This window comes from Ceratotherium simum, chromosome 19, assembly GCF_057802395.1.
Source record: "Ceratotherium simum simum isolate JZ-2026a chromosome 19, ASM5780239v1, whole genome shotgun sequence".
In the NCBI taxonomy this organism is placed as follows: domain Eukaryota; kingdom Metazoa; phylum Chordata; class Mammalia; order Perissodactyla; family Rhinocerotidae; genus Ceratotherium; species Ceratotherium simum.
This window is the reverse complement of record NC_141918.1, coordinates 27826465-27853792: the sequence shown is the minus strand read 5'-3', so window position 1 is coordinate 27853792 and position 27328 is coordinate 27826465. Positions and strand designations below refer to the sequence as shown.

General features: G+C 36.6%; 1 protein-coding gene across 6 annotated transcripts in view; it reads left to right on the top strand.

The window, feature by feature from the left end:
• The window catches only part of HACE1 (HECT domain and ankyrin repeat containing E3 ubiquitin protein ligase 1), a 112879-nt gene that overhangs the window by 42701 nt on the left and 42850 nt on the right, over nt 1-27328 (top strand). For all 6 annotated transcript variants that reach the window (XM_087443931.1, XM_087443932.1, XM_087443930.1 and 3 more), the window contains 7 exons: nt 7323-7419; nt 8618-8719; nt 9367-9473; nt 15676-15826; nt 22396-22730; nt 23232-23300; nt 23545-23632. In XM_087443931.1, coding sequence (XP_087300057.1) covers nt 7323-7419; nt 8618-8719; nt 9367-9473; nt 15676-15826; nt 22396-22730; nt 23232-23300; nt 23545-23632 — 949 coding nt within the window. The remainder of the gene's footprint in view (nt 1-7322; nt 7420-8617; nt 8720-9366; nt 9474-15675; nt 15827-22395; nt 22731-23231; nt 23301-23544; nt 23633-27328) is intronic.

Genomic DNA, 27328 nt, shown 5'->3' with positions numbered 1-27328 from the left:
AGACATATCAATAATCCAGTAATTTCCATGGTTTTCTTTGTTAAGTACCAGGTCAGTTCCAGTGGGATATGTTATTAAAGTATGTCTTGGTCCACAGCCATGTCTTTGCTTTCTCTGGATTTGTAACTTTTAAGAAAGTTCTTGAATTGTTGTTAGGTATTAAGTTAATGCATTGTTATTTTTGCACTTCTCTCTTGTTTAATTTTCTTGAAGCATACATTTTATTCATTGGTTCATTCATGTAATAAGCAGACGTTTTGTTAGCACTCACTGTGTGCTGTGCATTATTAAAGGCATTAGTGATACAGTAAATAGTAAACCCCAGTCCTTCAGGAGCTAACAATATAGTAATTATACACGTATACCCTCCACACACACACACACACACGCACACACACACACACACACACACAATATGTTATGTAAATGTAGTTTGCAATTAGGAGCAGTTCACAGTATACTAGTGATTTTTTCTTTGGCTTAGATTATATGAATTGTAATATTTATTTAAGCTCTTAAATTCAGATATAGAGCTCCAGAAAGCTCCTGTTTTATATCATTTTACTGGAGGTTTGTTTTAGACTGAAAGACCTGCTTTTCTTCTTGATTAGCTCTTCCTTGGGGTCTTTGATGTTACTTTGATCAGACTGATTTGTCATCATTGAACAACCTTGAATTAGAATACAGGGACTTTTGGATCTCTGGGCTTCTAGATCTTATCTGAATCCAGCCATTTTCTTACATTGTACTTATGATTTGGTTGCTTGGCTAGCAAACCGGTTCCTTCTGTAGTGTCCTGAATTTATGAATAATATCATTGTTTGATTCCATGAAATCATATCCTATCTTGAGGAGTTATCTCTAGATCAGGCCTTTCCTTGAGGCTTCAGATTTGAATGTCCACCTGCCTGGTTTACATCAACAGCTGCAAGTCTCACAGAATCTCAGATGTTAACATGTCCAAAATATAGCTTCTGCTTTTCCTTTTCAGACCTTTCGTCCAGTTTTCTCATCTCATTTATTGGAACCCTCATCTTTCCAGTTGTTTAAACCAGAAGCTGGATCATTATTTTTTATTTCTCTCTCTCTCTCTGACCCTCAACTTGGAATTTATTAGTAAGTTCTATAAATTCCACCCTCAGGATATATTCTGAATGTCTTCTCTCCCCCTCACTGAAACCACCTTGTTAAAGTTGTTACTTCTTCCTGTCTAGAGTACTGCAGTAGTCTCTACACCAGTCCTCCAGATTCCTCTGTTGTTTCTCTCCCATCTGTTCTTTCCTTGGCAGCCAAAGTAGCCTTTAAAAAAACGAGTCGGGGGGCTGGCCCGGTGGCGCAAGCGGTTAAGTGCATGCGGTCTGCTGCGGCAGCCTGGGGTTCGCTGGCTGGGATCCCAGGTGCGCACCGACCACCGCTTGGTGGGCCATGCTGTGGCGGCGTCCCATGTAAAGTGGAGGAAGATGGGCACAGATATTAGCCCAGGGCCAGTCTTCCTCAGCAAAAAAAAAAAAGAGGAGGATTGGCAGATGTTAGCACAGGGCTGATCTTCCTCACACACACACACACAAAAACCAAATCGGCTCTTGTCACTTTGTGTTTAAGCCCTGTATATAAAACTTTTCAGTGCCTCTTTGTTGCATTTCAAATAAAATCCAGACTCTACCTCCGCCTGTGAGACCTGCATGGTCTGACCTCTGCTTAGCTCACTGTACTTCAGCCACGTTCGTCCTCTTTGAGTGCCCCATGTGCTATTTGTTTTGCCTGAAATGCTCTTCTGTAGGCTTTTTATGTGGCTTGACTCCTTCATGTTACTGCACAATCCCCAACCAATCTAAGTAGGCCTCTCCTCAGATTTTCTGTCACAGCATCATGATTGTTTCCTTCATAACACTTCGTATTTTGTAATTATGTATTTACTTGTCTAGAGTGTGTCTCCTCTACTAGAAAGCTCAGTGAAATCAAGAATTTTGTTTGTTTTGTTCACCACTTTATATTCAGTGTGTAGTACAGTGCTTTGCAGTTAGATGCTTAGTAAATGTTTTTGAATGAATGAATCACTACAATTACATGTTTGAAAAATATCTTATATAAAGCAATGCCATGTATAATAGCAAAATATAGGTATATTAGTGTTGTACAGAGCGGGGGTATTCGTATAGTTAGTCTGAGCATAGGGATATGTTAAAAGAATTTTTTAGAAGTATTTTCTGTTCCTATATTTTCCTCATTAGGTTTTAATCTAGTAAACATCAGATCTGTTTGAACAAAGATGGTTAAGCAAATCTGATTAAAATTGAAATTAGAAAGTAAATTCATCATTGTAGCAGGATGATAGATATGGAACATGGTTCATTTGTAGGGTAGACTTTTAATGGTACCCGTGATATCTAGATATAGATATACATTAAAAATATAAATTATTCCCAATGTATTGTCTCTGATAAACAAAAGGGAAAGGAGTGTGGGAAATAGAACAAGTTGACCCTGCAAACAAATTATACGGCTCTAAGATAAAAACTAAACTTAATGTAAGTTTTTATTGATTGAGAGGTATGACTAGATATATCATCATATGCCTTATTCAAGGATCAACTTACGAAACTTTCTTTTTAAAATTTTGAATTAAAATCAAAAGGTCTTGAGATACATAGAAGAAAGAGCCTAGGTTTTGGAGGCAGAGTTCAAATCCCAGCGGTAAAGCTATGCAACTTCAATCAAGTTTCTTGACTTCTGAAGCTTTGTTTCTTTGTGAAATCGAGATGCTGACATCCACCTTGTGGGACTCTAATGAGAATTAAATGAGATGTCTTATGTAAAGCATCCTGCAGAGTATTTTGCACTTATGTTTGGTAAGTGCTCACTAAGCTCTAGCACATTTTTCCACTCCCCAGTGAGCACAAAGTTGTATTGTCCTCATTCAGTTTCATTGCTATATAGCATTTTCTTTCTAAGAAATATGATTCTTCTCCCACCATATAGACCTTTTCTTTTTTCCTTTATATTACTTCTGTTCTAATTCTGAACACTATTTAATAATGTAGTGCTTCTATGAGTGAGTCATTTTCAGACTGATTTTGACCTAAAATTATGACAGGAACTATTTCCAAGCCACTTTTCTTCTCTAAGTATTTTGCACAAGACGTTATAATTCATTAGCTTTCTTTCCTGTGTACTCTAGGCACACACTGATTCCCCCCATCTTTAGGCACCTTTGTTTTCAGGACTTCTGGTGGTATCTACAAATGCTTCAAGTCCTTAAATTATTACATTGGTTTTATTTTTTATTTGTTTATTTTTTTATAATTTTTATTTATTTATTTATTTTCCCCCCAAAGCCCCAGTAGATAGTTGTATGTCATAGCTGCACATCCTTCCAGTTGCTGCATGTGGGACACGGCCTCAGCATGGCCGGAGAAGCGGCGCGTCAGTGCGCGCCCGGGATCTGAACCCCGGGCCGCCAGCAGCGGAGCGCGCGCACCCAACCGCTAAGCCACGGGGCCGCCTCTACATTGGTTTTATATTCAGGCATAATGCTTCCCTTTCCCTTAACTGGATTCTTCAAATAAAGGTTTGGCTGTATAATGATTTTCAACTATTTTCTGTATCTGCAGATAACTTTTATTCTATTAGGAGAAGCACGGTTTAGCTGGGGTTATATAGATACAGGAAATTAGTGGGATGTATGGTATTTTAGAGATCTGTAATAGAGTGAGAAAGGGGTAAGATTCTGAACATGGGTTTATAGCCACTGTCAAGCAAGTGCTTTAAATTAGTGAACTCAAAATCAAAGTAGCCACATAAAACAGCTCATAGAGGGGCCAGCCTGGTGGCGTAACAGTTAAGTTTGCGTGTTCGGCTTTGGTGGCCCTGGGGTTTGCTGGTTTGGTTGCTGAGTGCAGACCTACTCACCACTCATCAAGCCATGCTGAGGCAGCATCCCACGTAGAAGAACTAGAAGGACCTACAACTAGGATATACAACTATGTCCTGGGGCTTTGGGGAGAAAAAAGAAAAAGAGGAAGATTGGCAACAGATGTTAGCTCAGGGCCACTCTTCCTCAAAAAAAAAAAAATCACACCATTCCTTTAAAAAAAAAAACAGCCCATAGACTCAGAATTGTAAACTTTTAGAAAAGGAAAGGACCATTAGAAAATATGGTCTCTTTGTTTCGTAAACAGTTCCAAAAAATATTGCAATATATTTATTCTATGCATTTTAGTCAAGTTTTCAAATCATATCACTGAAAGAGCCTCAAGTTAGGAGACAGGTCCTTGAGAAATCAGTTCTCAGTGCTTTAGAAGCACCACAGGTTTCTTATTAGTTAAATCTTTGCCAGCTTCTTAGTTTCCAGGAAATACATTGGCATTTCCTGGAGGAGAGTATTAATCAATATAAAAAAATAAGTTGACTTGTAAAGAATAATTATTCATTGAGCAAATTTTTGCAGTAATTTGAGCTGAAAAATCTTTTATGCAACACTGAGCAGTCTGTTAGAGGATAGTCCTAATCTCTTACAATATTACAGATGAGGCACTTGATCATAATCAGGTGATGTGGCACATAACCTAATCAGGTTCTGTGGATTTTGTATATTACTAGCTATTGTTTCTTGCTTTTAATTTATTTTTGAAATGAAATATCACCTGATCATAGATGAGATTTTAATGTAGTTTTTTAGAAATTTGTCCAGCTTTCTAAAAAATCTCATAGTAGTATTTCATTTTTTTCACACTAATTGTCCTTTTTGCTATGTATGGTACAAAATTAATTATTTTGAGACTCTTTTAAACCACACATATATATTTTTTTTTGTGAGGAAGATCAGCCCTGAGCTAACATCCGTGCTAATCCTCCTCATTTTGCTGAGGAAGACTGGCTCTGAGCTAACATCTATTGCCAATCCTCCTCCTTTTTTTTTTTTTCCTCGAAGCCCCAGTGGATAGTTGTATGTCATAGTTGCACATGCTTCCAGTTGCTGTATGTGGGACACGGCCTCAGCATGGCCGGAGAAGCGGTGCGTTGGTGGGTGCCCGGGATCCAAACCTGGGCCGCCAGTAGTGGATCACAAGCACTTAACTGCTAAGCCATGGGGCCGGCCCTAAACCACATATATTGAACAATGTCCCATTTGCATGTGGTGATCTTGTCTGTTCATACTGTGTGATCCCATGGTATTGTTCTCATAGCATACATCCCCTTGCACCTTATACCATACTCTCTTGAATACTAAGTTGTTTACTCTTTGAGGGCAAGCTCTATGTTTATTCATCTTGTTGGAGCAGTATGATACAGATGAAGGATTTTAGAATCAGACTGATCTAGATTCAAAGTCTGTTCTGCCATGTACTCTTGTTCTTGAGCAACTCCATTACACTCTTGAGTTACGGTTTTCTCAACTGAAAAATGGAATGAATACTTATTTTATAGCAATGTCAGGATTAAGTCAGACTTTGTACAAAGAACTGAGCATTATGCTTGTCATCTAGTGGACTCTAAATAAATTATGATTCAGGTCTCTTTTTGTTCTGTATTGCAGTACCTTATTTAGTGCTTATTAGTCAAATGAATGGTATCTAAAGGTAAAACCTATAATATAACTCAACAAATGTGTTGAGTACATGCTGTAAGACAACTACCATGCTTGGTGCTATGGAACAAGTGTATTGTCAAGAAGTTTACAGTTTAATTGGAAAGATTGGACACATGATATTAAATAACTGTAAAAGAAATGTCATTGAAATTGAACAGAATAGCTTTGTAAATCTGGGTGTCTCAGAACCTTAGGTACTAGCAAGGACATCACTCTTTCCCTAAATAAATTAAGCTCAAGTTAGTTTCTTTTTACTTAACCTTTATTTTTAGGGATAATAAAGAATAGAGCAGTGTTAATTGTGAAGTTTTTACTATTAGCTGTAAATATGTAATACGTTGACCAGCGCTCCCAGCTTAGTGACAGATGATGCTTGATGAAGACTTTTCCTAATGTACACTAGTAAAACCAGCTGCTGTTGATTTTGGAGGGATTGCTGATTTACTTGGTTTCTCGATTTTTTGCTTTTTCTGGAGTAAATTAGATATTATTCATAAGTTAGTTTTGGTCTGTTGATATTTGTATTAAGGAAGGTAATCAGTATTACAATAAAGTATCAAGAGAGCGATGTACCTAGAATATCTGCCACTAGATTCATAGTAGTATCCTATTTTTAATTGTTTAATTCTAATTGGTTATAAATTATACTTTTGCAGTGTCATTTTATGGAAAAGAATGAGTAGGTTGGTTTTTTTTTTTAAGTTTCTGAGAAATCTGCATGGTCTTTTTCTTTGTGAAATGACATACCTTTTTAAATAATGGTATTGTGGAAAGAGTACTGGTCCAGAAGACTAGAGATCTGAGTTCTAGTTTCACCTGTGCTTGAGTTAGCAGCTTTTCTTATTTACAAAATAAAGTTTTTTGATCAGATACTGTTTCAAACTGTATGACTTCATTGGGCATTTGGTAAAATTAGCCGTCAACTTTAATGTCCTTGGATTGTAAATTTATTTTTTATTGCCTGTATCTAGAATTAAATTAGCTTGTTGAATACCGAGACCTAGAGTCTAGTGGTTGCTGCCCCCTAAGTAGCTTCCTCCTACCTGAAAGAGTGGTAGTTACTAATTTTATTCCTACTAGGAAGAGAGCAATTAGAGAGAGTGGGGCATCTGGTTAAGAGAGTTGTTCGTTCTAGGTCAGACTGAATACCTAGCTGTCAGCAGAAGCCAAACTGACTGGGTTGATGAAATGACGGTTGGAAGCTAGGTAGTATTTTTGGCTAATTAATCCCTCCCCTCCCCCTATTCTCTTATTTTGATATTTGTCTTTTCTCTTTCCTTCCTTCCTTTTTATTTTTTTACTAAGTATTAAAGTGCCATAAAATGTACTCTTGTTTTGAGTATTGAGGAACTTTTGGACTAGGAAGTCTAGAGACTTGAATGTGTATAGTAGGAAGAAGGTCAGGCTAGAGTTGAGAAGGAAGTGATTGGGAGAAAAAAATAAAGCATAAACCTGAGTAGCAGCTACTTATCCCAAAATGTTATGATTTATTTTAGGTAATGTGTCCCAAGTTGAATTCTAAGATTTAATAGGTCAGTTTCTTATCTACATAGTGAAAGTATGGTTTAACACTAGGAAAAGTTTTCCTGATTGTTGAGGATATAGTTAAGATTTTCCTCTGTTTTTTAAAATTGTTAATCCTCTGTTGATTCATATTAACTGTTCATAATTCATAGAGAAGGACTTTAAATTAAAAATATTATATTTTTAACTTGGTTCTGTTTCTGTACAGTCATGGTCAGAGAGACACAGCACAGATTCTTCTATTACGAGGAGCCAAATATCTGTCAGATAAAAATGGAGTAACGCCTCTGGATTTATGTGTACAGGTACGTTGTTAATGTGTATTCTTTTTTTTTTTTTTTTTTTTTGCTGAGGAAGATTGGCCCTGAGCTGACTTCTGTGCCAGTTTTCCTCTATTTTGTTTGTGGATTGCCGCCACAGCATGGCTGACAAGTGGTGTAGTTCTACACCCGGGAACCGAACCTGGACTGCTGAAGCAGAGTGCACTGAACTTAACCATTAGGCCACCAGCCTGGCTCCTGTTAATGTATATTCTTAATACCTTACTTTATACTAGAAACTGAGAGTGGTAAAATCATTTCTTTCTCAAATGAGAGGGTGATTGCAAAGATTTTTATTCTGTGAAGAATATGGTCTTTGAAAGGAACTATGATGTTATAAGAAATATATGTTGGTCTTCATCCCAGTTCCTAACATAAGAGCTTCTAAGACCCTTGGAATCTCCAGAGTGATAAGAATGTCTTTTTGTATATTATTGAGATGACAACTGGCTAAAAGCCCCTAGGTAGCTTCAGGATGGGGGCTGGTGGCCAGGGGAGCCAACCATGTGATTAGGGGGCAGCTTCCTTCCCAACTTCCAGGGAGGAGAGAAGGGCTGGAGATGTTCAGTCACCAGTGACCAATAAGTTAATCAATCTATGCCTATGTAATAGAACTTCCATAAAAACTCTAAACAGTGGGATTCTCAGAGAGCTTCTGGGTTGGTGAACACATGGAAATACTGGGAGGGTGGCATGCCCAGAGAAGACACGAAAGCTCTGTGCCCCCTCTGTGTACCATGTGCCTTCCATGTAAGGTAACACACCTTCCATGTGGCTGTTCCTGAGTTGTATCCTTTATAATAAACAGCTAATAGTAAGTAAAGTGTTTTGCTTATTTCTGTGAGCTATTCTAGCAAATTATCAAACTCGAGGAGGGGGTCGTGGGAACTCCTGACTTATAGCTGGTTAGTCAGAAGTATGGGTGGCCTGGACTTGTGATTGGCTTCTGATGTGGGGGCACTCTTGTAGGACTGAGCCCCTGACCTGTGGGGTCTGCGCTAACTCCGGGTAGTTAGCATCAGAATTGAATTAAATGATAGGACATCCAGTTGGTGTCCACAGAGAACTGGAGAATTGCTTCGTGTGGAAAACCCTCACATTTGGTGTCAGACTTGTGGAGGAAACAAGTATTCCTTTAGGATCTTTGTTTTTAAACTTAGGTAATTTTAAATCTTATTTTTAGGGTGGATATGGAGAGACGTGTGAAGTATTAATTCAGTATCACCCTAGGCTTTTCCAGACAATTATTCAAATGACACAGAATGAAGATCTCCGAGAAAACATGGTAATGTAATTGTGCTAGTAGCTTGTAAATGAGCAAGCTTTGTTCATGCTTAGTGTATATCGCATTTTAGAGGTGTGCTTATTAATTTTATTATTACAGATATTTTAATTCGAATTTGTTTATCTGCATTATAGGATAAGTATGAATTATATAATAATTACTAATTTTTGTGCTAATATTTGGCCCTATGAATCTTCTGTCCTCTAGGTCTTTGGTCACTCCTTAAGATAATTAGAATATTCCCCATAGGTAGAGGAAAAGAATCTAAGGTGGAATCTCATGTTATGATTGGTAATCACTAGTTTACTGAGCTCTGTATTTATAATAGATCTACTCTTTGAAAAATTGCAGTGTTTAAAATTCTCCTAAATTTTAGAAGTTTGGAATTAAACTTCCATAAATAAACTTGGTGATTTCTGTTCTATTTATATTTCTCATTGCTTTTTTACTGGGTGATTTTGAATAAAGATTTTATGTCATCTTATCTGTATATTAGCTTTTGAATTTATGTAAGGCAAAATAACTGTAAAGGACTTAATTTCAGCTGATTGGCTTTGGGATACTTATTAAACTAGTGGTACTTAATTTCTTGATAAAGGTTAATGGATTATTATATAGTCACATTTTTTTATTTGTAATGTATTTAGTTACGTCAAGTTCTGGAACATTTGTCTCAGCAAAGTGAAAGCCAGTACCTAAAGATCCTAACAAGCCTTGCTGAAGTTGCCACAACAAATGGTCATAAACTGCTTAGGTAAGTGTTTCAAAATATAAGCAATCAGTAGGTAGCAGTATCTTTCAGCTTTGTCTCCTTTTAGGCTTTTTTGGGAATGGTTTATTGTGTTGGATGCCTTTTGACAGTGGTAAGATGTTTTAAAAATTTGCTGACTTATTGTTTGTTTTGATTTAAAGGACCAGAGCTATCCACTTATTACTGAGGAGACTTTAATCTCTCTAAAGAGACTAAAAATAGAGACTTACTTAAGTGGGTTTGGCATATGTGTCTAAAATTTTATCAAATGATTGCTTAGACTAGAGATGTAAGTAAAATGTATATGAAGAATCAAGAAAGTAGTTTAGGAATCTTGATCACTAATTTATAAAACTGGGTATAGACTGTTGTTCAACTTCTCCATAAACCCTCATGATTCCTTATAAAGTTTTCTCCCTGAGCTGTCCCCCTTTGTTTAGTTCTTTATTATTTCACAGAAAAGATTCTGTGGTTTTAATGGCTCATTGCAAAGTCCATGAGTTTAATGCCTTTGTATTACTTGCTTTTATGTACAGTCATGCGTTACTTAACAACAGGGACACGTTCTGAGAAATGCGTCGTTAGGTGATGTTGTCGTTGTTTGAACATCAGAGTGTACTTACACAAACCTAGATGGTATAGCCTACTACACAGCTAGGCTATATGGTACTAATCTTATGGGACCACCAGTCGGTTGACTGAAACATCATTATATGGCGCATGACTGTATGTTACACTTTCTGGCTCCTACGGTTCTTTGTATGTGGTTAGCCACCCAAATAGGAGTAAACAGCCATTTAGAAATGGTTAATGTGTTATTTCTTAGTTTACAAATTTGGCCCACTTCTAATTTGAACGCTTTCCCCTTTGTAGTTTTCTTTTCACTTCTCTTAATACATTGAGGGTCTTAGACTAGGTCGTGGTCTTCTCTCACCTCTGTAGTTGCAGCTGGACTTTCTTCCTCCCAACTCCATGCTGGGTCTGTAAATCAGCTACGTTGTCAAATCGATTACCTTAACCCTTTGTTTCTGTTTTCCTTTAGACTTTTTGTATATCTCAGACCAGAATCACATTCTGCACTATTTACCTAGGAGGATCTTTGCTAGGCCTCTTATGCTTCATCGGACCAAGGTCACCTTTTAGCCATTAGGTCTTTCTTCAGTTCTACTCAATACCAGTTGCCAATTTTTTTAGTATTCTATTTCTGCCTTTGAGACTACTTTAGACTCTGTCTGTAAGATTCATTGAATTCCAGCTTTATATAATGCTCTCTTTTTATTTAGTCATTTCCGTTAATCCGTTTATTTGATGAGGACTGTGTAAGATTCAGAGGTACTAAGTGAAAGCATGGGCTCTGGAGTCAGCCAGACTCAGGTTTAAATCCAGAATCACTATTTACTCTGTGACCTCAGCAAGTAATTTTTTGGAGTTTCCCTTCATCATCCACCCATCCATCTGTACGTATTTTTGAGTGCCTACTATCCACCAGGCCATCTGCTAGGTGATCATGGATAAAACAGACAAGGCTCTCTCTCTAATTAATTCACAGTCTGTTCAGGATTTTATTTCCTTGTTGGAAAATGTTAGTAAATATCTTGATGAATTGTAAAAATGAAATGATAAGGTGTTGTAAAGTGCCAAGCATGGTGTCTAGCATATAGTAGAGATGAGGATCATGATGTTTATATAAATGGAAAGTGCTAGAGATGATGGTGGTGATTTTAAATACCCCCATAATACCTTTAATCTGTTTTCCTACATTAGAGAAGTTACTTGTTTTTTCTACTTAAATCTTTGTCCTATTTTCTGCTCTTCCACAGTAATCAGAAAGCATTTATGTTGTTATTTTGTTTGCCTTTGACACTTATTAAGCAAGTACTAAGCTAAGGAATATTTACATACATTGAATATTCACAGTGACTTTGTGATTTAGATATTATCTCCATTTTACATATAAGAAAATTGAAGTTCAGTGATTTCCCAAGCTAATACATAGAAGAACCAGGATTCATATCCTCACTAATGAAGAGCGGATCCTGCGTCCCAATCTAGCTCTTAAAAATAACAGGGAAATTAGTGAAACAGGAGAAACAGGGTAGGAAAAAAAGGGATTCATGGCTAGAATAAGGTTTTTTTTTTTTTTTTTGTGAGGAAGGTCAGCCCTGAGCTAACATCCATTGCCAATCCTCCTCTTTTTGCTGAGGAAGACTGGCCCTGGGCTAACATTCGTGCCCATCTTCCTCTACTTTATATGGGACGCCACCACCGCATGGCTGGACAAGCGGTGCGTTGGTGCGCACCTGAGATCTGAAGCTGCGAACCCAGGGCTGCTGAAATGGAGCGTGCGCACTTAACCGCTTGTGCCACCAGGCTAGTCCCCAGAAAAAGTTTTAAAACTACTTTGCTAAACTGTACTACCTCACCACTTACAACGCTACCTTTCAAATGCTGTACAGAATCTGTTATTATGGCCATTTTTGGCCTGTAAATATCTCTTTGTTGGAATTGTTAGTGAGTATTGGTTATTAGTATTGCTTTCGAATTTATTGTATTGTTACTGTTTTGGGAAAACCCAGTCCCCCTCCTGTGTTTCTCCTTTACACACTGCTACCACACTCATGAAACTTCTGACACCAGATGTGTGGGTTTTCAGTTTCCACACTAAGCAATTCTTCGACACCAGCTGGGTGTCCTACAATTTAACTCAACTCTGACACTATCTACCTGGAGATAATGTCACACAGGTTAAGGGCTCATTCCCATAAGAGTGCCCCCCACTTCAGATGCCAGTTGCGAGTAGTAGCTCCTGAGGTTATCCATTACTTCTGTCTGACTTGGCTACAAATCAGAGGTTCCCAAGACCTCTTTCCTCTTGGATTCTGTTATTTCCTAGAACAGCTAACAGAATTGAGGGAAACACTTATGTTTATTAGAGGATTTGATAAAGGATATAGATGAACAGCCAGATGAAGAGATACATAGGGCGAGGTCTTAGAGCGTCTCAAGTACAGGAGCTTCTGTCCCCGTGGAGTTGGGGTACGTCACCCTCTCATACATGGATGTGTTTATGAACCTGGAATCTCCTTGAACCCCATATTTTTGTGCTTTTTATGGGGGCTTCATCATGTAGGCTTATTGATCATTAACTCCATTTCCAGCCTCTCTCCCCTCTCTGGAGAATAGGGGGTGGGGCTGAAAATTCCAAGCTTCTAATCATAGCTTGGTCTGGGGTGACCACCCCCCATCCAGGGGCCCACCAAGAGTTACCTCAGTAGAACAAAAGACACTGCTGTCACCCAGGAAATTCCAAGGGGTTTACGAGCTCCATGTCAGGAATCGGGGTCATGGACTAAATATTAGAACAAAAGATGCTCCTCCTGTTCTTATCACTTAGGAAATTACAAGGATTTTAGGAGCTCTGTGCCAGGAACCAGGGGCAGAGACCAATATATGTATTTTTTCTTATCTTCACAGCTACCAAGGTAGATTCTTAAGAAGATCTCAAATACAGATCATTCCTCCCTGCCAAATACAAATCATTCCTCCCTGCCAATTTATGTGTAATGGTACTTTTGCAGAATATCTCCCTTTTGTTCATTTATTTGTGAGTCATTTTATGTTTCTTAACCCACAGTGTGATGTGATTTTGGCTACTTTAACAGAAATTTTAATTAAGAAAATAACTGATTCAAATATATGTTAATTAGTGATGATTGAGATGTTATTTAACACACTTTGTCTAACTGATTCTAGGAATACTTGCCAAAGAGAATAAATGTTTACGGAGGGCCCTTTTGTACATAATGTGTTTCACTAAAGAAGTGAGTTATCTTGCTTTCTGTATATTTATGATTGAAGGTAAGATAGTTATCAATGTGCAAATGAACAGAGAAATCACAGCTATTTGCTAAGTAAGATACTGAATGAAAGTATACTCTTATATAAACCAAAGTTAAGTACATTGATAGGGCTTTAAATTAGGAAACTAATTTTTATTTTTTTTTATTTATTTATTTTTTGTGAGGAAGATCGGCCCTGACCTAACATCTGCCAATCCTCCTCTTTTTTTTTTTTTTTTTTTTTTTTTTTTTTTTGCTGAAGAAGACTGGCCCTGGGCTAACATCCATGCCCATCTTCCTCCACTTTATATGGGACGCCGCCAGAGCCTGGCTTGACAAGCGGTGTGTTGGTGCGTGCCTGGGATCCGAACCGGTGAACCCCCGGCCACCGCAGCGGAGCACGCGCACTTAACTGCTTGTGCCACCGGGCCGGCTCCAGGAAACTAATTTTTAAACTTTTATTTTGAGATTGGTGGCTTGGAATGAAATTATTTTATGGTCAACTGGAGAAGGATATGATGAAGTTGGATTTTAAGATCTTTTTGTATAATACAATAGAGATGTTTCACTGGTTAGAAAGTGAAAAATGACATTTTTTAGACTGACAACTCAGCTTGTATGAAGTTTAAGCTGGATAAAGTAATATAAAATTATTAGACTGTATTAATAATTGATGATGATACTCAGATTCCATTATGTGAGAAAATACCTCTCACCTTAAGATAACTCAGGAAGTGTTCCCTAGATTAGGTACTTAAAACAAATATATATATGGTAATTTTGCAGCAGAAAATCAAATTCACACTTTTTTCATAGAAGAATTTGAGAGTCATTGTAGTTAACTTTTCCAAGAGCTGCAACACAATCGAAGGAAATAGTTTCAACCAAATTACATTTCTATTTGTCAGTTGCAGCAGTCTTAGGATATAAAATTAGAAACACTTCATAAAGACGAATATGTAAAAATCAGTGCAAGCTAAACTAATGTTTCCATACACATTTGATTCAAAGTTACTGTAACAAAGAAAATGTTTTGCTAATGTGGTCTAGCTGTCCCAGTCAAATACAATACGGATGGCAAGAGCTGTTGTATTTTACTAACACTTGTAACTGAAAGCTAATTTTTATTGATGATTTTTAATAGTTTAATAATTGTTAGAATGAGAAAACAACATGAATATCGAAGTGAAAATATCAGGAAATTTTGGTTCACATGTCACCAGGATAGAAAATACCCTCTAATTTGACACTTATCAAACTGGAATGCTTACAAGTAGGCATTTGCTATTTATTTCCACATTACTGATCCTTATTTTTTTTAATATTAAAGGATACCTAAAAATATTACAGAGGAAGATTTTAAAGGACTAGGTAAAATACACTTAGGGCAAGATAGGGTAAGCTTTTTCATAATTAAATTTATGAAAAGGCGGCCATACCAGTCTGCCCAAAAGTTTATGCAGCTCTGCTCTGCTTTTGTGCAGTGATTATAATACAAGATAACTGATGTTAGAGATTTCAAAATAAAACCACCCCATGAACAACAATAGCAACAAAAAGCTTTTTCAAGATCTGTCATTAGATTCAGTACAAATTTAGCGCAACTCCTACAGTTTCTCTGTGGAAGACTAATGATTGATTCCTGATGATGAACAATCCCCAGGACCTATGGGATTCTAAAGGGCTTTTTGATTTGTCAAAGAAAGTTCATATTGTATTTAATATGGTTTAGTGTTAGTTGGATTTGAGTCCTTTTCTTTTCTTAGTGGGGTATATTTTCTATGTTTATAGAGAACCACCCTGATGCAGATAGTCATTAACTTTAAGATTGTTCAATTTGTGAATGTTCTTATGTGAACAACTGGTTACCATTCAGGGATGAGGAGGGGAAATGGGGTTATGGATAGAATAATAGAGAGTTCAGCCTCTACAGCTGAGTTGTGGGTTGGCCTAAGAACATAATCAACCTTTGTACCATTGCTTCTCTGGGAAGTGTTCCCCGAGTTCTAAAGAATCAGTTTAATTTACAAATATACTTTTGGAAGTGAAAGTTGGAGATTGCCTTAAAGTTGGTTCCTCAAGAAACCAACTGTTCTACAGTGGTGATTTTTTTCATATTTTATGCTTTGATCGTTGGTAATATTCTGGTTGATTAAAAATTAATAATTCATTAATGGACAATCCAAATAATGTATATTTGGTAATAACTTCCTGTTAAAAAAACATTCCATCTCCTATCATGATAGGAAAGGAATTTTACTTGTTATATTATGAAACAGATGGTTAATGTGATGAAAATGTCTTAAAGAATTTTAAGATGTAATTTTTTATTCTGTCTAATCTGTTATTTTAATTTTTATTTTCAGCCTATCTAGTAATTATGATGCTCAAATGAAGAGCCTTTTAAGGATTGTGAGAATATTTTGTCATGTCTTTCGAATTGGTCCATCTTCTCCCAGTAATGGAATCGATATGGGCTACAACGGGAATAAAACTCCAAGAAGCCAGGTGTTCAAGGTCAGAAAAGTATATGACGTTGTTAGGAAGATAGACATAAAAGAGATGAATTTGACAAAGCATGCATTCATTAATCAGAAACCTCATAAACAGGACGTAAGTTTGGTTCATACCTGTGTCACTTTCTAAGTTAGGCACACCTTTCTCCTTTGATCTCTGTCTAATCAGCAGCAAGTCTTAACTGGTGAGCTTTCTATATTTTTCTTGCAAGTAAAATTTTAATTCCAGTAGTGTTCTATTCTGAGGGTAAAGATATTTAATGTTTAATTAAATTTTCTTTTTTATTGGATTATAGGTTTTTAATGTGGCAGTATGCAGCTATCATGCTTTTTAAAAAAATATTTCTTATTCAGAAGGACAGAAAATATCTAGTTTTTATTTAAATTATATTATTGTATGTGTTATGTGTGTGTTCATGTATCTGTTTGTAAAGTAAGGCTACTTTTCGTTTACTGGCTATTAACAATTCCTGAGATCATTTTAAGGAAGAATCATTGAGATATTTTCTTAAAATGTTTTGTTTTGCTTCGACTGTTTCTTACATACAATCACATTTATGGATGGAATCCTTGGAAGAATCATTCCATGTAAAACCCAAGGCAGTGTTGCTACCCATGTTAAATTATAATTTTATGAAGTAAACAAAATGAACATGGCTATAATTGCTATTGTTAATGTTTTTTTTGTGGCGTTATATTTTCAAATAACTCAGCTTTTGGACAAATATGTACTTTAATAACTTTTCATGTTTTTTTTAAGGGTAATATATCTTAAGAGATTTTCATAGTATAAAATTTGCTTTTGGGTTCATGAAGACTTATATTTCTTTAAACAGTCATTTGAGTATAAATATAGGTTATCTATCCAAAAAGTGATGTAAACATTTTTATATGCCACTTCCTCGAAAACTAGTGATGGCTGAGAGCTTTACTGTCTGTAAAATTCAAAGTTAAATTAATGATTTATGCTAAATGATTCTTTTTTTACATGGAAAATTTTTGACAGGCACAAATAGTTTGCAAACATTTTGACACTAGTAGATTCTTTAATATCTAGAATAGGTGTGATAGCCTTTGGCAAGAGGTATGTATAAGAAGGGTCTGTGCATCTGTTTGTCTGCTTCACTTTTTTTCATCAGTGTAGAAGAGTTTTCAGCTGTGTGCGTTTCTTTTTTTTTCCTATTGTGCCACCTCCTGGAAGAAGGAAGTTATGCATCTTCTTGTAATTAAAATTTTGGCTTTTCACATGCCGCTTCTTTGAACACTAGTTAGGAGTGATAACTTACTGTCTTTGTAAAATTCGAATCTGAATCATTGATCCACTGTTTGTCAATGCTGTTTTAAGTGAATTTCACTGCTTAAACATTCACATTACACGAAGTTGTTCTTTTTTTTTTTTTTTTTTGTGAGGAAGATCAGCCCTGAGCTAACATCCATGCTAATCCACCTATTTTTGCTGAGGAAGACCCGCTCTGAGCTAACATCTATTGCTAATCCTCCTCTTTTTTTTTTCCCCCAAAGCCTCAGTAGATAGTTGTATGTCATAGTTGCACATCCTTCTAGTTGCTATATGTGGGACGCGGCCTCAGCATGGCTGGAGAAGCGGTGCGTCGGTGCGTGCCCGGGATCTGAACCCAGGCCGACAGTAGCGGAGCACGCGCTCTTAACTGCCAAGTCACGGGGCCGGCCCCCACGAAGTTGTTCTTAATGTGTTCTTGCATGGGTCATGCTGTTATTTACTGAATCTACTCCTGATTTGATTTCTACTCATCTATAATGATGAATAGAAACTCAAATCAAGTATAGATACGGTCACCATTATCCAAATTGGGCATAGATTATATTCACTATTGTCTGATTTTTTTTTTTTGTTAAAATTTGAATCTGCCACCTATTTGCTAATGATACTGGAAAATAAGTGTGTGCTAAATAGCCTCTCTGTGGGCATTTAATGCTTGATTTAAATGTTAGTTTTCTACCTAGCCAGTCAGTACAGATATAACAGCATAGAAAAGGATATCACTGTTTTTCTTTTGGTGTTTTTTTTTTTTATGGAATCCAGACTCTGTTTCAATTGTCATATATCAGTGATGTATATAATATATAAAGTTCTTTCTGTTTTATTTCATTCATTAGTATTTTCTTTTTTTTTTTTTTTAAGGTATTATTCTCTGCATCATTGACAACTGCTTTTGCCTCTGACCACTTATTTTCTCTTAAATTTTGACCTTTCACTTTGGTGAAACATTTGTATTGTAAAAGTCACCTGACTTTTTAAAACATGAAGTATTACTCTTAAAGAATGTATTGGTCTCTTTCCATCTAATTTTATGAATTAAATGTGGACTTTTTGGAAGATAGCAAAATGGTCTGCCCTCCCACTTACAAGGATAAAAATAGAAACTACATTGTCATCCACGTATATAAGATCTTCTGTTCATTGTAGGGTGATTCAAATTGTAAAAATATTAACTTTGCTGAGTTGCTGCAATGTTAAACTGGAAATACGTTTTAATTTTTACCACATTTTCTCTAAGGTAGCAGTTGAGCCCTACTTTGCATTTCATTAACTAGGTGCTCTTTTTTTTTTTTTTTTAATAATTTTATTTATTTATTTATTTTTTCCCCCAAAGCCCCAGTAGATAGCTGTATGTCATAGCTGCACATCCTTCTAGTTGCTGTATGTGGGCCGCGGCCTCAGCATGGCCAGAGAAGCGGTGCGCGCCCGGGATCCAAACCCGGCTGCCAGCAGCGGAGCATGTGCACTTAACCGCTAAGCCACAGGGCTGGCCCTAACTAGGTGCTCTTAACTTGTCACTTTATTGTTAGAATTAACAAATGGGTTTTCCTGTAAAGATGAGTGAGTTTATAGGCCATGTGTTTTTAGTAGGTAAAATTGTTTAATATCCTGTTGAGTAGTTTTCTGATTTATCTTAGAAATCCTTTAAGTTAATCTTAACACTTAGCCATTTTTGTGGTGTGAAGAGATTTTTATCTAGCGCCTTGGGAACTTTGGAGCATCTGAAGGAGAAGGTAGTTTTGGTTGTTGAAGCAAGGTGAGCGTGGGGAAGCCAATTTAGGCTTCCGGAATCTTGATACGCTCTTTTTTTGTGAATAGTAATCAGTCACTCTTAATAGTTTCATAGAATTATAATTGGGAAAATCTTTTAATTCTTTGCTGTGTTCCTTTATTGAAAACTCTTGCTAGCTTTTCAGTATCTTTATCATCACTATCATTTTACACAGATCTGGTTTTGCGTTTTGGATGTTATTTCTGGATTGTTCAAAATTCACCTTTAGTTTTTGCACCTTGTCACTATTTGAAAATAGGAGTGTTGTAGGTTCAGGCTCAGTGCTGTCATCTGCTTGAGCAGCAGGCATCATTTCCTGCCTTAGACTTCATCTCCTTCTAGGGTGTTGATTTTCTGGGTTTTAGCCGTACTCATTAAGAGACCAATTATGCCTTTTTTCTTTTGTTTCAAGCAGTTTTACATCAGCACCTGTTCTTTCTGTTTTGGAAGTTCCTTTTCTGATGTAAAGCTAAATAGTTTTTGCCGACATAAAAAGTTCTGTTTCATCTTTTACAGCAGGTTTAATGTTTTGCTCACTGTAGACTCCAACTTGGATCATGATTAGAATTAAGACATGAAGGTATCATGTCAGTGTTTATGGCAGCTGGTGCTTCCTGCCTTTCCTTTAAGCAGCTCAGGGACCCTGAATCTTCCAACTGCTGTGCCTAACCATGGAAAAGCCCTCTTTGTCGGGGAGAGGGGTGCTCATTTCAACTTCAGGGTGTAACTAGTTTCTCACTTTGCCTATCTGTTTACTCAGTAGGTACTAACTAAATATTTGTTGAGTGAGTGAACTAAGTTTTTGTTGATGGTGGTGGGGTCTTCTTGTTTTGTTTTATTTTCTGCTTTTTGGTTTAACGTTTAAGTGAAGACTTAGGGGTGATTTATTTGTTTGGAAATTCAATAAGTAAAATGTTCTCAAGCAGAGCATGTTCTAGAAACCTGAAGAAAAGCAGAGGGATTTGTTAGGTAATAATTGGAAAGAATTTCCTGGCAGAACAGATTATTTAAACATTTTCTAGATTTCAAGTATGGTTATATAATCTCTTTCTATAGTGGTCTTTGAAAGTAAGATTATTTCTTTTAGTTGAAATATTGTAAAGGTGGGTCTTTCTGAATCCCATGGTCTAGTTTGTAGCGTTCTGTGATCATATAAGAACCAAAAAGTAAGATTAACTTTTACATTGATTTGCAGAAAGAGAGTTTATCATTCTCAATAGGAATATTTTAAATAGTGTAGGAATGAAGGACCATTTAACCACTCTTCCCCGTAACTGTTAATCTTCATTTGGGATTAAAATGTTCTAGGAGGTCTTCTTTTTTCCCCAGTTTATTGAGATATAATTGACATCCAACATTGTGTAAGTTTAAGATGTACAATATGATGATTTGATGCACTTTTATATTGTGAAATGTTTACCATGATAAAGTTAGTTAACACATCCTTCACCTTGCATAATTACCATTTGTTGTTGTTATGGTGAGAACATTAAAGTTTTACTCTCCTAGCAACTTTCAAGTGTAAAATACAGTATTGATAACTATAGTCACAATGCTGTACATTAGATTCCCCGTTAGCAGATCTTTTAATAGTAGTTGGGCATTTATATTTCTGCTTGTGTTAAAAACTAATTATTAGAGGTGATATATATATTTTATCTTCTCTAGTACTTAGTCCTGTTGTAGCATTTGTAATCACATAATATTTAAAAAATAAAATTCCATTTGCTATTAATTTACAGAAGACATTTCATTATTCTCAAAAGGAATATTTTAAATAGTGTGGAAATAAGAAACAGTTTACTCTTTCTCTTTCTTTTTTTTTTTGTGAGGAAGATCAGCCCTGTGCTAACATCTGCCAATCCTCCTTTTTTTTTTTTTTTTTTTTTTTTGCTGAGGAAGACTGGCCCTGGACTAACATCCGTGCCCATCTTCCTCCACTTTATATGGGGCGCCGTCACAGCATGGCTTGCCAAGCGGTGTGTTGGTGCGTGCCCGGGATCCGAACTGGTGAACCCCTGGCTGCTGCAGTGGAGCGTGCACACTTAACCACTTGCGCCACCGGGCCGGCCCCTTCTTTTTCTTTTTTAAGTTGTTAATCTTTATCTGGAATTAAGAATTTACTAGTCAGTATTTGATAGTTACCAGTCATTAGAGATGGATTTTGTGTGTGTGTGGGTAAGCATATATATGTATGTGAGTGTGTGTGTATATATAAATATCGTCATATTTTAAAATTTCTTCTCATAAAATTTCCAAATTCTAGGAATTACGTGTAAAGAAAAGAGCACAGTAAACTAAGCTGTTTATTAGGCTCTTTAGGAATTCTCCTTTTTTTGGGGGAGGGGGAGGAAGACTGGCCCTGAGCTAACATCCACTGCCAATCCTCCTCTTTTTGCTGAGGAAGATTAGCTCTGAGCTAAGATCTGTGCCCATCTTCCTCCACTTTATATGGGACGCTGCCACAGCATGGCTTGATGAGTGGTGTGTCGGTCCGCACCTGGGATCCAAACCTGCAAACCCTGGGGGTGCTGAAGTGGAGCATGCAAATTCAACCACTATGCTGGCCCTGAGTTCTCATTTTTTTTAATTGAAAAAAGCCATAATTGAAAATTGTTGACACTTACGTTAATATAGTAATGGTTAGGGCCGGCCCTGTGGCTTGGTGGTTAAGTGCGCACGCTGCGATGCTGGTGGCCCGGGTTCGGATCCCGGGTGCGCATCGAGGCACCGCTTCTCCGTTCATCCTGAGGCTGAGTCCCACATACAGCAACTAGAAGGATGTGCAGCTACGACATACAACTATCCACTGGGGCTTTGGGGGGAAAAAATAAAATAAATAAAATCTTTAAAAAATATATATATATAGTAATGGTTAGGGAGATTGTATATATAAAAGTAATGTATGCTTTTATTTTATTTATTTATTTATTTTTTTTGTGAGGGAGATCAGCCCTGAGCTAACATCCAATACCAGTCCTCCTCTTTTTGCTGGGGCAGGTTGGCCCTGGGCTAACATCCATGCCCATTTTCCTCTACTTTATATGGGATGCTGCCACAGCATGGCTTGACAAGTGGTGCTTCGGTGCACGCTGGGGATCCGAACTTGCGAACCCTGGGCCGCCGAAGCGAAACGTGCATACTTAACTGCTATGCCACCGGGCCGGCCCCTAATGTATGCTTTTAAAACTAAATATTTGAAAATTTTTAAAAGAAGAAAGATTGCTTGTAATTTTTTTTGTTAGATTTTAGTTTTCCCTTTTTATTCCAAGGAATAAATCAATGCAAATTAAATATTTGCTATAAATGAGGAAATTGTCATTTCTATGACATTCATATGTTTTTGTTACTTACCTTTAGACATTGCTGTCACATAAACTTGGGAAAACAGAAGTATCTAGAGTTCATCTTCTCTTTTATAATGTGTGGTTGGCCTTGTGGGTTTTTTATCCTGGAGTTGAAGAATGATGTTTAAAAAACACTTTTCTTTTTCTCTTAGCCTCTGGAATTGCTTTGGCACTCATTAGATGAGTGGCTAGTTTTAATAGCTACAGAATTGATGAAAAGCAAAAAGGACTCGACAGATATCACTTCTATTTTACTGAAACAGAAAGGCCAAGATCAAGATGGTGCTTCCATTCCTCCATTTGAGCCTCCAGGACCTGGGAGCTGTGAAAATCTATCCACTGGCACAGGGGAATCTAAGCCAGATGCTCTTGGAGGGAAACAGGAAGCTGGTGCAGACTGTCAGGATGTTATTTCTATGACAGCTAACCGGCTAAGTGCTGTCATTCAGGCTTTTTACATGTGCTGTTCTTGTCAGATGCCTCCAGGGTAAGAAGGTTTCTGCTTATTATTTCCTTCTCTGATAGATGAAGAAAAGCTATGATTTTTTTGTAATTTCAGTAACAACAAATAATTTGTTGATTTTAGGTTCTATTCTGATCTTGTTTTAGGATATTCATTGTACTAATATAGAATTAGTACAAAATATTTGAGTTCTAAGCATTTTATAAGTTAGTAATGTATAGAATGGTGAAGGTCACTTGTACAGGATCACTTAACTATTCGAAATGTGTAGAGCAGAGATGTTTAAAATTTCAAGGTTCTTAAAAAGTCACTTGTTTATATCATCTGTTGATGAAAAGTTACTGTATATATTTTTACATCTTATAAATTGACTAGACATGCCTCAGTTTCCTAAATTTATAAAAATGATCCAAACCCAAATTCTTTTTCTTGCCTAGCAGCCAGTACATTTCAATACGTAGTTATCAATTTGGTATATCACCAGCTTCTGTCTATATGTTCTGATTGTTTTTTTACCTCCCACAGAATGACTTCACCCCGTTTCATTGAATTTGTCTGCAAACACGATGAAGTTTTAAAATGCTTTGTTAACAGGTAAGGCTTTCTCAGGTTCATAAACTGCCCTTGTAACCTTTTCTTTCTTAACAGTTTTCATGTCAACAGAAAAGATGTTACTTCTGTTACTATTAAAAAAATGCGCAATGACAAATGAAAGTATGTTAGGTGTGGATTAATAAGTGTTTTTCTTCTGTTTCAATGTCTGTATATCTGAATTTGCATTTCACTTAATGCTACTCATCTTTTTTGTCCATTTAAACAAAATGTATTTTTCTTTTAGAAATCCCAAAATTATATTTGACCACTTTCACTTCCTTCTTGAATGTCCTGAGTTGATGTCAAGATTCATGCATATCATAAAAGCACAGGTAGAAATTTCTCTTAATCTTGTTTTTAGTCTAATGAAAATTAATGTTTTCAATTTAATACTCAAATAATTAGTGAAGTAATTATTATACTTGAGCCCTCCTGCTATAAGAAGAGTGAAATTACCTTATTCTTTAGTATGTGGAGTTACATTAACATGTTACTTCAGCATGAGGAGTAATTTTTCTTCTTGAAGAAGTATATATTGAGTGCCTACTATGTACAAAGGCTTTTCAAAGACAATGGAACACATTGCCACATTTCCTGAAATGGGTTTTCTGGAACACTAGTCCTATAAGGCTGATGGTCCTTTGAAAAAGAATTTTATTCCCAAATACATTTGGGAAGCGTAACATGTGCCCTGTTGGAGATTTATAAAGCGTATCAGTAGCTCGTTAAAGGCTTTGAGAACCCCCTTGGTAAAAACAGTGATTTAACTTTGTTAATCCTCCAGACTTATTTGACCTGAGAACCTTTCCCGCACTAGAGTTCATTCCGCATATCTCATGGTTTGTGAAACACGTTAGGGAAAAGCTTGTTTTGCCACTTACCAGCTGTGCGACTTTGTGCGCACTTCCAACATCGTTGAGCCTAAGATTCTTCATCTATAAAATAGAGATAATGACACCAACATGATAAAACTATTGTGAAGAATAAGTTTTAAATAGCGACTGATATATATGTTTATGATTGGTAGTTGTTTTGGAGATAGAAAGCATATGTCCTTTCTCCAAGAGGATCTTAATTCAATCTAGCAGGAGATATAATGAATGTCCCTATACAATAGTAATTACAATATTACCTGGTTCTTTAGGAGTTGGGGAGGAAGAGCTTACTTCTGGCTGCTGTAGTCAAGGGAAATTCCAAAGAGGAGGTGGATTTTAAGCTGGACCTTGAAAAACATGCAAAATTTTGTTGGGAGTAAATGGGGAAGATGAGCATTCTAGCCAAGATATGGGCCAGAGCATGTAGATGGAAAAGTGTATAAAGGTACAGTGGTTGAAGCAGAAATTTTGTGTAGGTGAGGAATGAGATACAATTCTGCAAAGGTAGATTTGACTCATACTATATTAAGCCTTGATTGCCAGATTGAAGAATCTTCTTTGTTGCTAGGCTGTCAGGAGCCACTGATAACTTTGCTTCAGCAGAATGACATGATCCTGGCAAAGTTTTAGAAAATAATTTATCAGAAATGTAGGATAAACCAGAGGCTATGGTTTGGTTAGTAGTCGTAAGATAAATACTACGGGTGTTTTTAAATGTCTTTAGGGACACTGACTCTTTCAGAAGTTAAAGAAAGCTAAGAACTAATTCCTATAAAATTATACACATGTATATAACTATCTTTTGACATGTGTTTAATAATGATAATGTAAAAGAGAAAGTAGTAATAATAACTTACGTTTATTGAATGCTGACTTTAGGTCAGGTACCATACATTTGCTTTACATGGATTATTTTATTTTTGTAACGATTGTGAGATGAGTACTCTTCCACTGAAGCTGAAGAAGTTAAGTAACTTAAGTCATTTAGCTACTAAGTAGGAGAACCAGAATTTAAAAGTCTCTTTTGTTCTTAAGTTCATTTGTGACTCCATTCTAGAGCAAATGAGATTATAGATGAAAGAAATGTTTAGTTTTTGAAAGAGATAGTTTGCAATTTTTAATACTGTCTCTACTTTTCACTTCCTTTTCCCTCTTCCCTTCCTGAACAATGCAATCAAAAGGTACCTGCATTAGTTCTCCACCTTTTTGACCCACAGAGGGGATTTTGTTGCATGACCAGGGTGAGGAAGGTGTCCACATGCATAGTGGTGGCCCAGGGTGGGGTTTTGGAGCTTAGGCCTGGTAAGGGGGTATCTGTGTAGAAGAGGGGCTCAGCATGGAGTGTGTGAGCGGCATATGGAGGATGTCCAGTCTGGAGGGTGGTGACAGTTGCTCAGACTAGTTTGACAGAGCCTGAGTGGGGTGGATGGCATCCATGCAGTGAAGCGTCCATGTCAAAAACTGGTTATATACAAGGTGAGGTGGTTGATCAAATAAGAATGTATAGTAAAGATAATAGGAGCCTAGTTTCTCACTGTCAGAGAAAGGAGTTACAAAATGGAGGAACATAGAATGAACTAGTGCTGTTGGAGAGGAATTGGAGAAATCCGTGTGCACTTACAGTTTTCAGCATAGATAGATAGACATAGCAAGCCTGACACCTAGTTCTTGGTCTCTAAATACCATTCTCAATGAACCAGGGCTTATTGGAGAAATGGCTAATTTCAGGTCTGGGTCAGGGAAAGTACAAGATGAGCTTGGAACATCTTATTGTGCAAGAAAGTTGTTCAAAGAAGGGTGGGATTATGTCAAAATGACTCTGAACCAGCTTGAATGCACTCCACTGGCCAAATCTGGATCAATTTGAATATAAAGATAAATAATGATGGAAAAATATTACAAATAATATCGGAACTCCATGAGTCTATACTGGAAAAATTAATGAATAAATGGAAAATTTGATGAGAGATGGGATATTTTTACAGTCTCAAAGTGTCTCCCCACAGAACACTTACTGATTACAAAGATTAAAAAGGAACTTTACAGTGGAGAAGCTTGGTGGTGATCAAAGCACACATATCAGTGTGCCAGCTGGTAGAATGAACTGAGAAGAATATGGCATCGCTTCTTTGATATTCCTGCCAAAGATGCATACCCTGAATGTAATCGTGAGAAAACGTCAGACTAACTCCAATTGAGGGACATTCTACAAAATAACCGGCCTGCTATCTTTAAAAGTAGCAAGGTCATGAAAATTAGGAAAACGCTGAAGAACTATACCAGAGTGAAAGAGCCGGGACAACTAAATGCAATTCATGACTCATTATGCTGTAAAGGACATTATTAGGAAACTGGCAAAACTTGAAATGAATCTGAGGATTAGATATTGTACTATATCACTGTTAATTTCCTGATTTTGATGGGGTTATCTGGTTATGTAGGAGCATTCTCTTATTTGTAGGAAATACACACTGAAGTATTTAGGGGTGACCGGACGTCATGTTGGCAACTTGCTCTCACATCAGGAAAAAAATACTTGATACCCTACTGTACTTAGAAATTTTCTGTAACTTGGAGGCTGTACCAAAAAACCCCTAAACAACAGTAAAAACAAAAACAACTACCTCTGCTAAGGGATTGACTTCTTGTTCTGTTGGTGGTTTTCAGGTGGCCTATAGTTGAAGGGAGAGACATTTTGTATTGCTGTACAAATGCTATTAAGAGGAACCTCTGTAATCAGTCCTGTTTTGTGAATTATTTTATGGAAATACAGGTACTCAGAAAGGTTACATACAAACATACGCCCTTTGCCTTTGAAGGTGTATATATATTTGTGTCATCTTACAGATATCTTATTATTATATGTATTTGATCTCACAGATACCTTATTAACTTTTGAAGGGTAGCATTTGTACCTTTAATATTCCATTTGAATTACTTAAAAAAAATTGCTGTTTGCTTTTATTTCTTGGTTCACGTTTTATAGATAAAGGATATAGTTTAACATTTAACATCTTATAATGGCATGTAAGTTTACTGTTAAATACTTATTCACAATAATTTTAACATTGTTGCGAGTGATAATAAGAACAACACCTATTTATTGAGCGTTCTGGGTGTTGAGTATTTCTGCAAGGTGCTTAACCTCTTGGT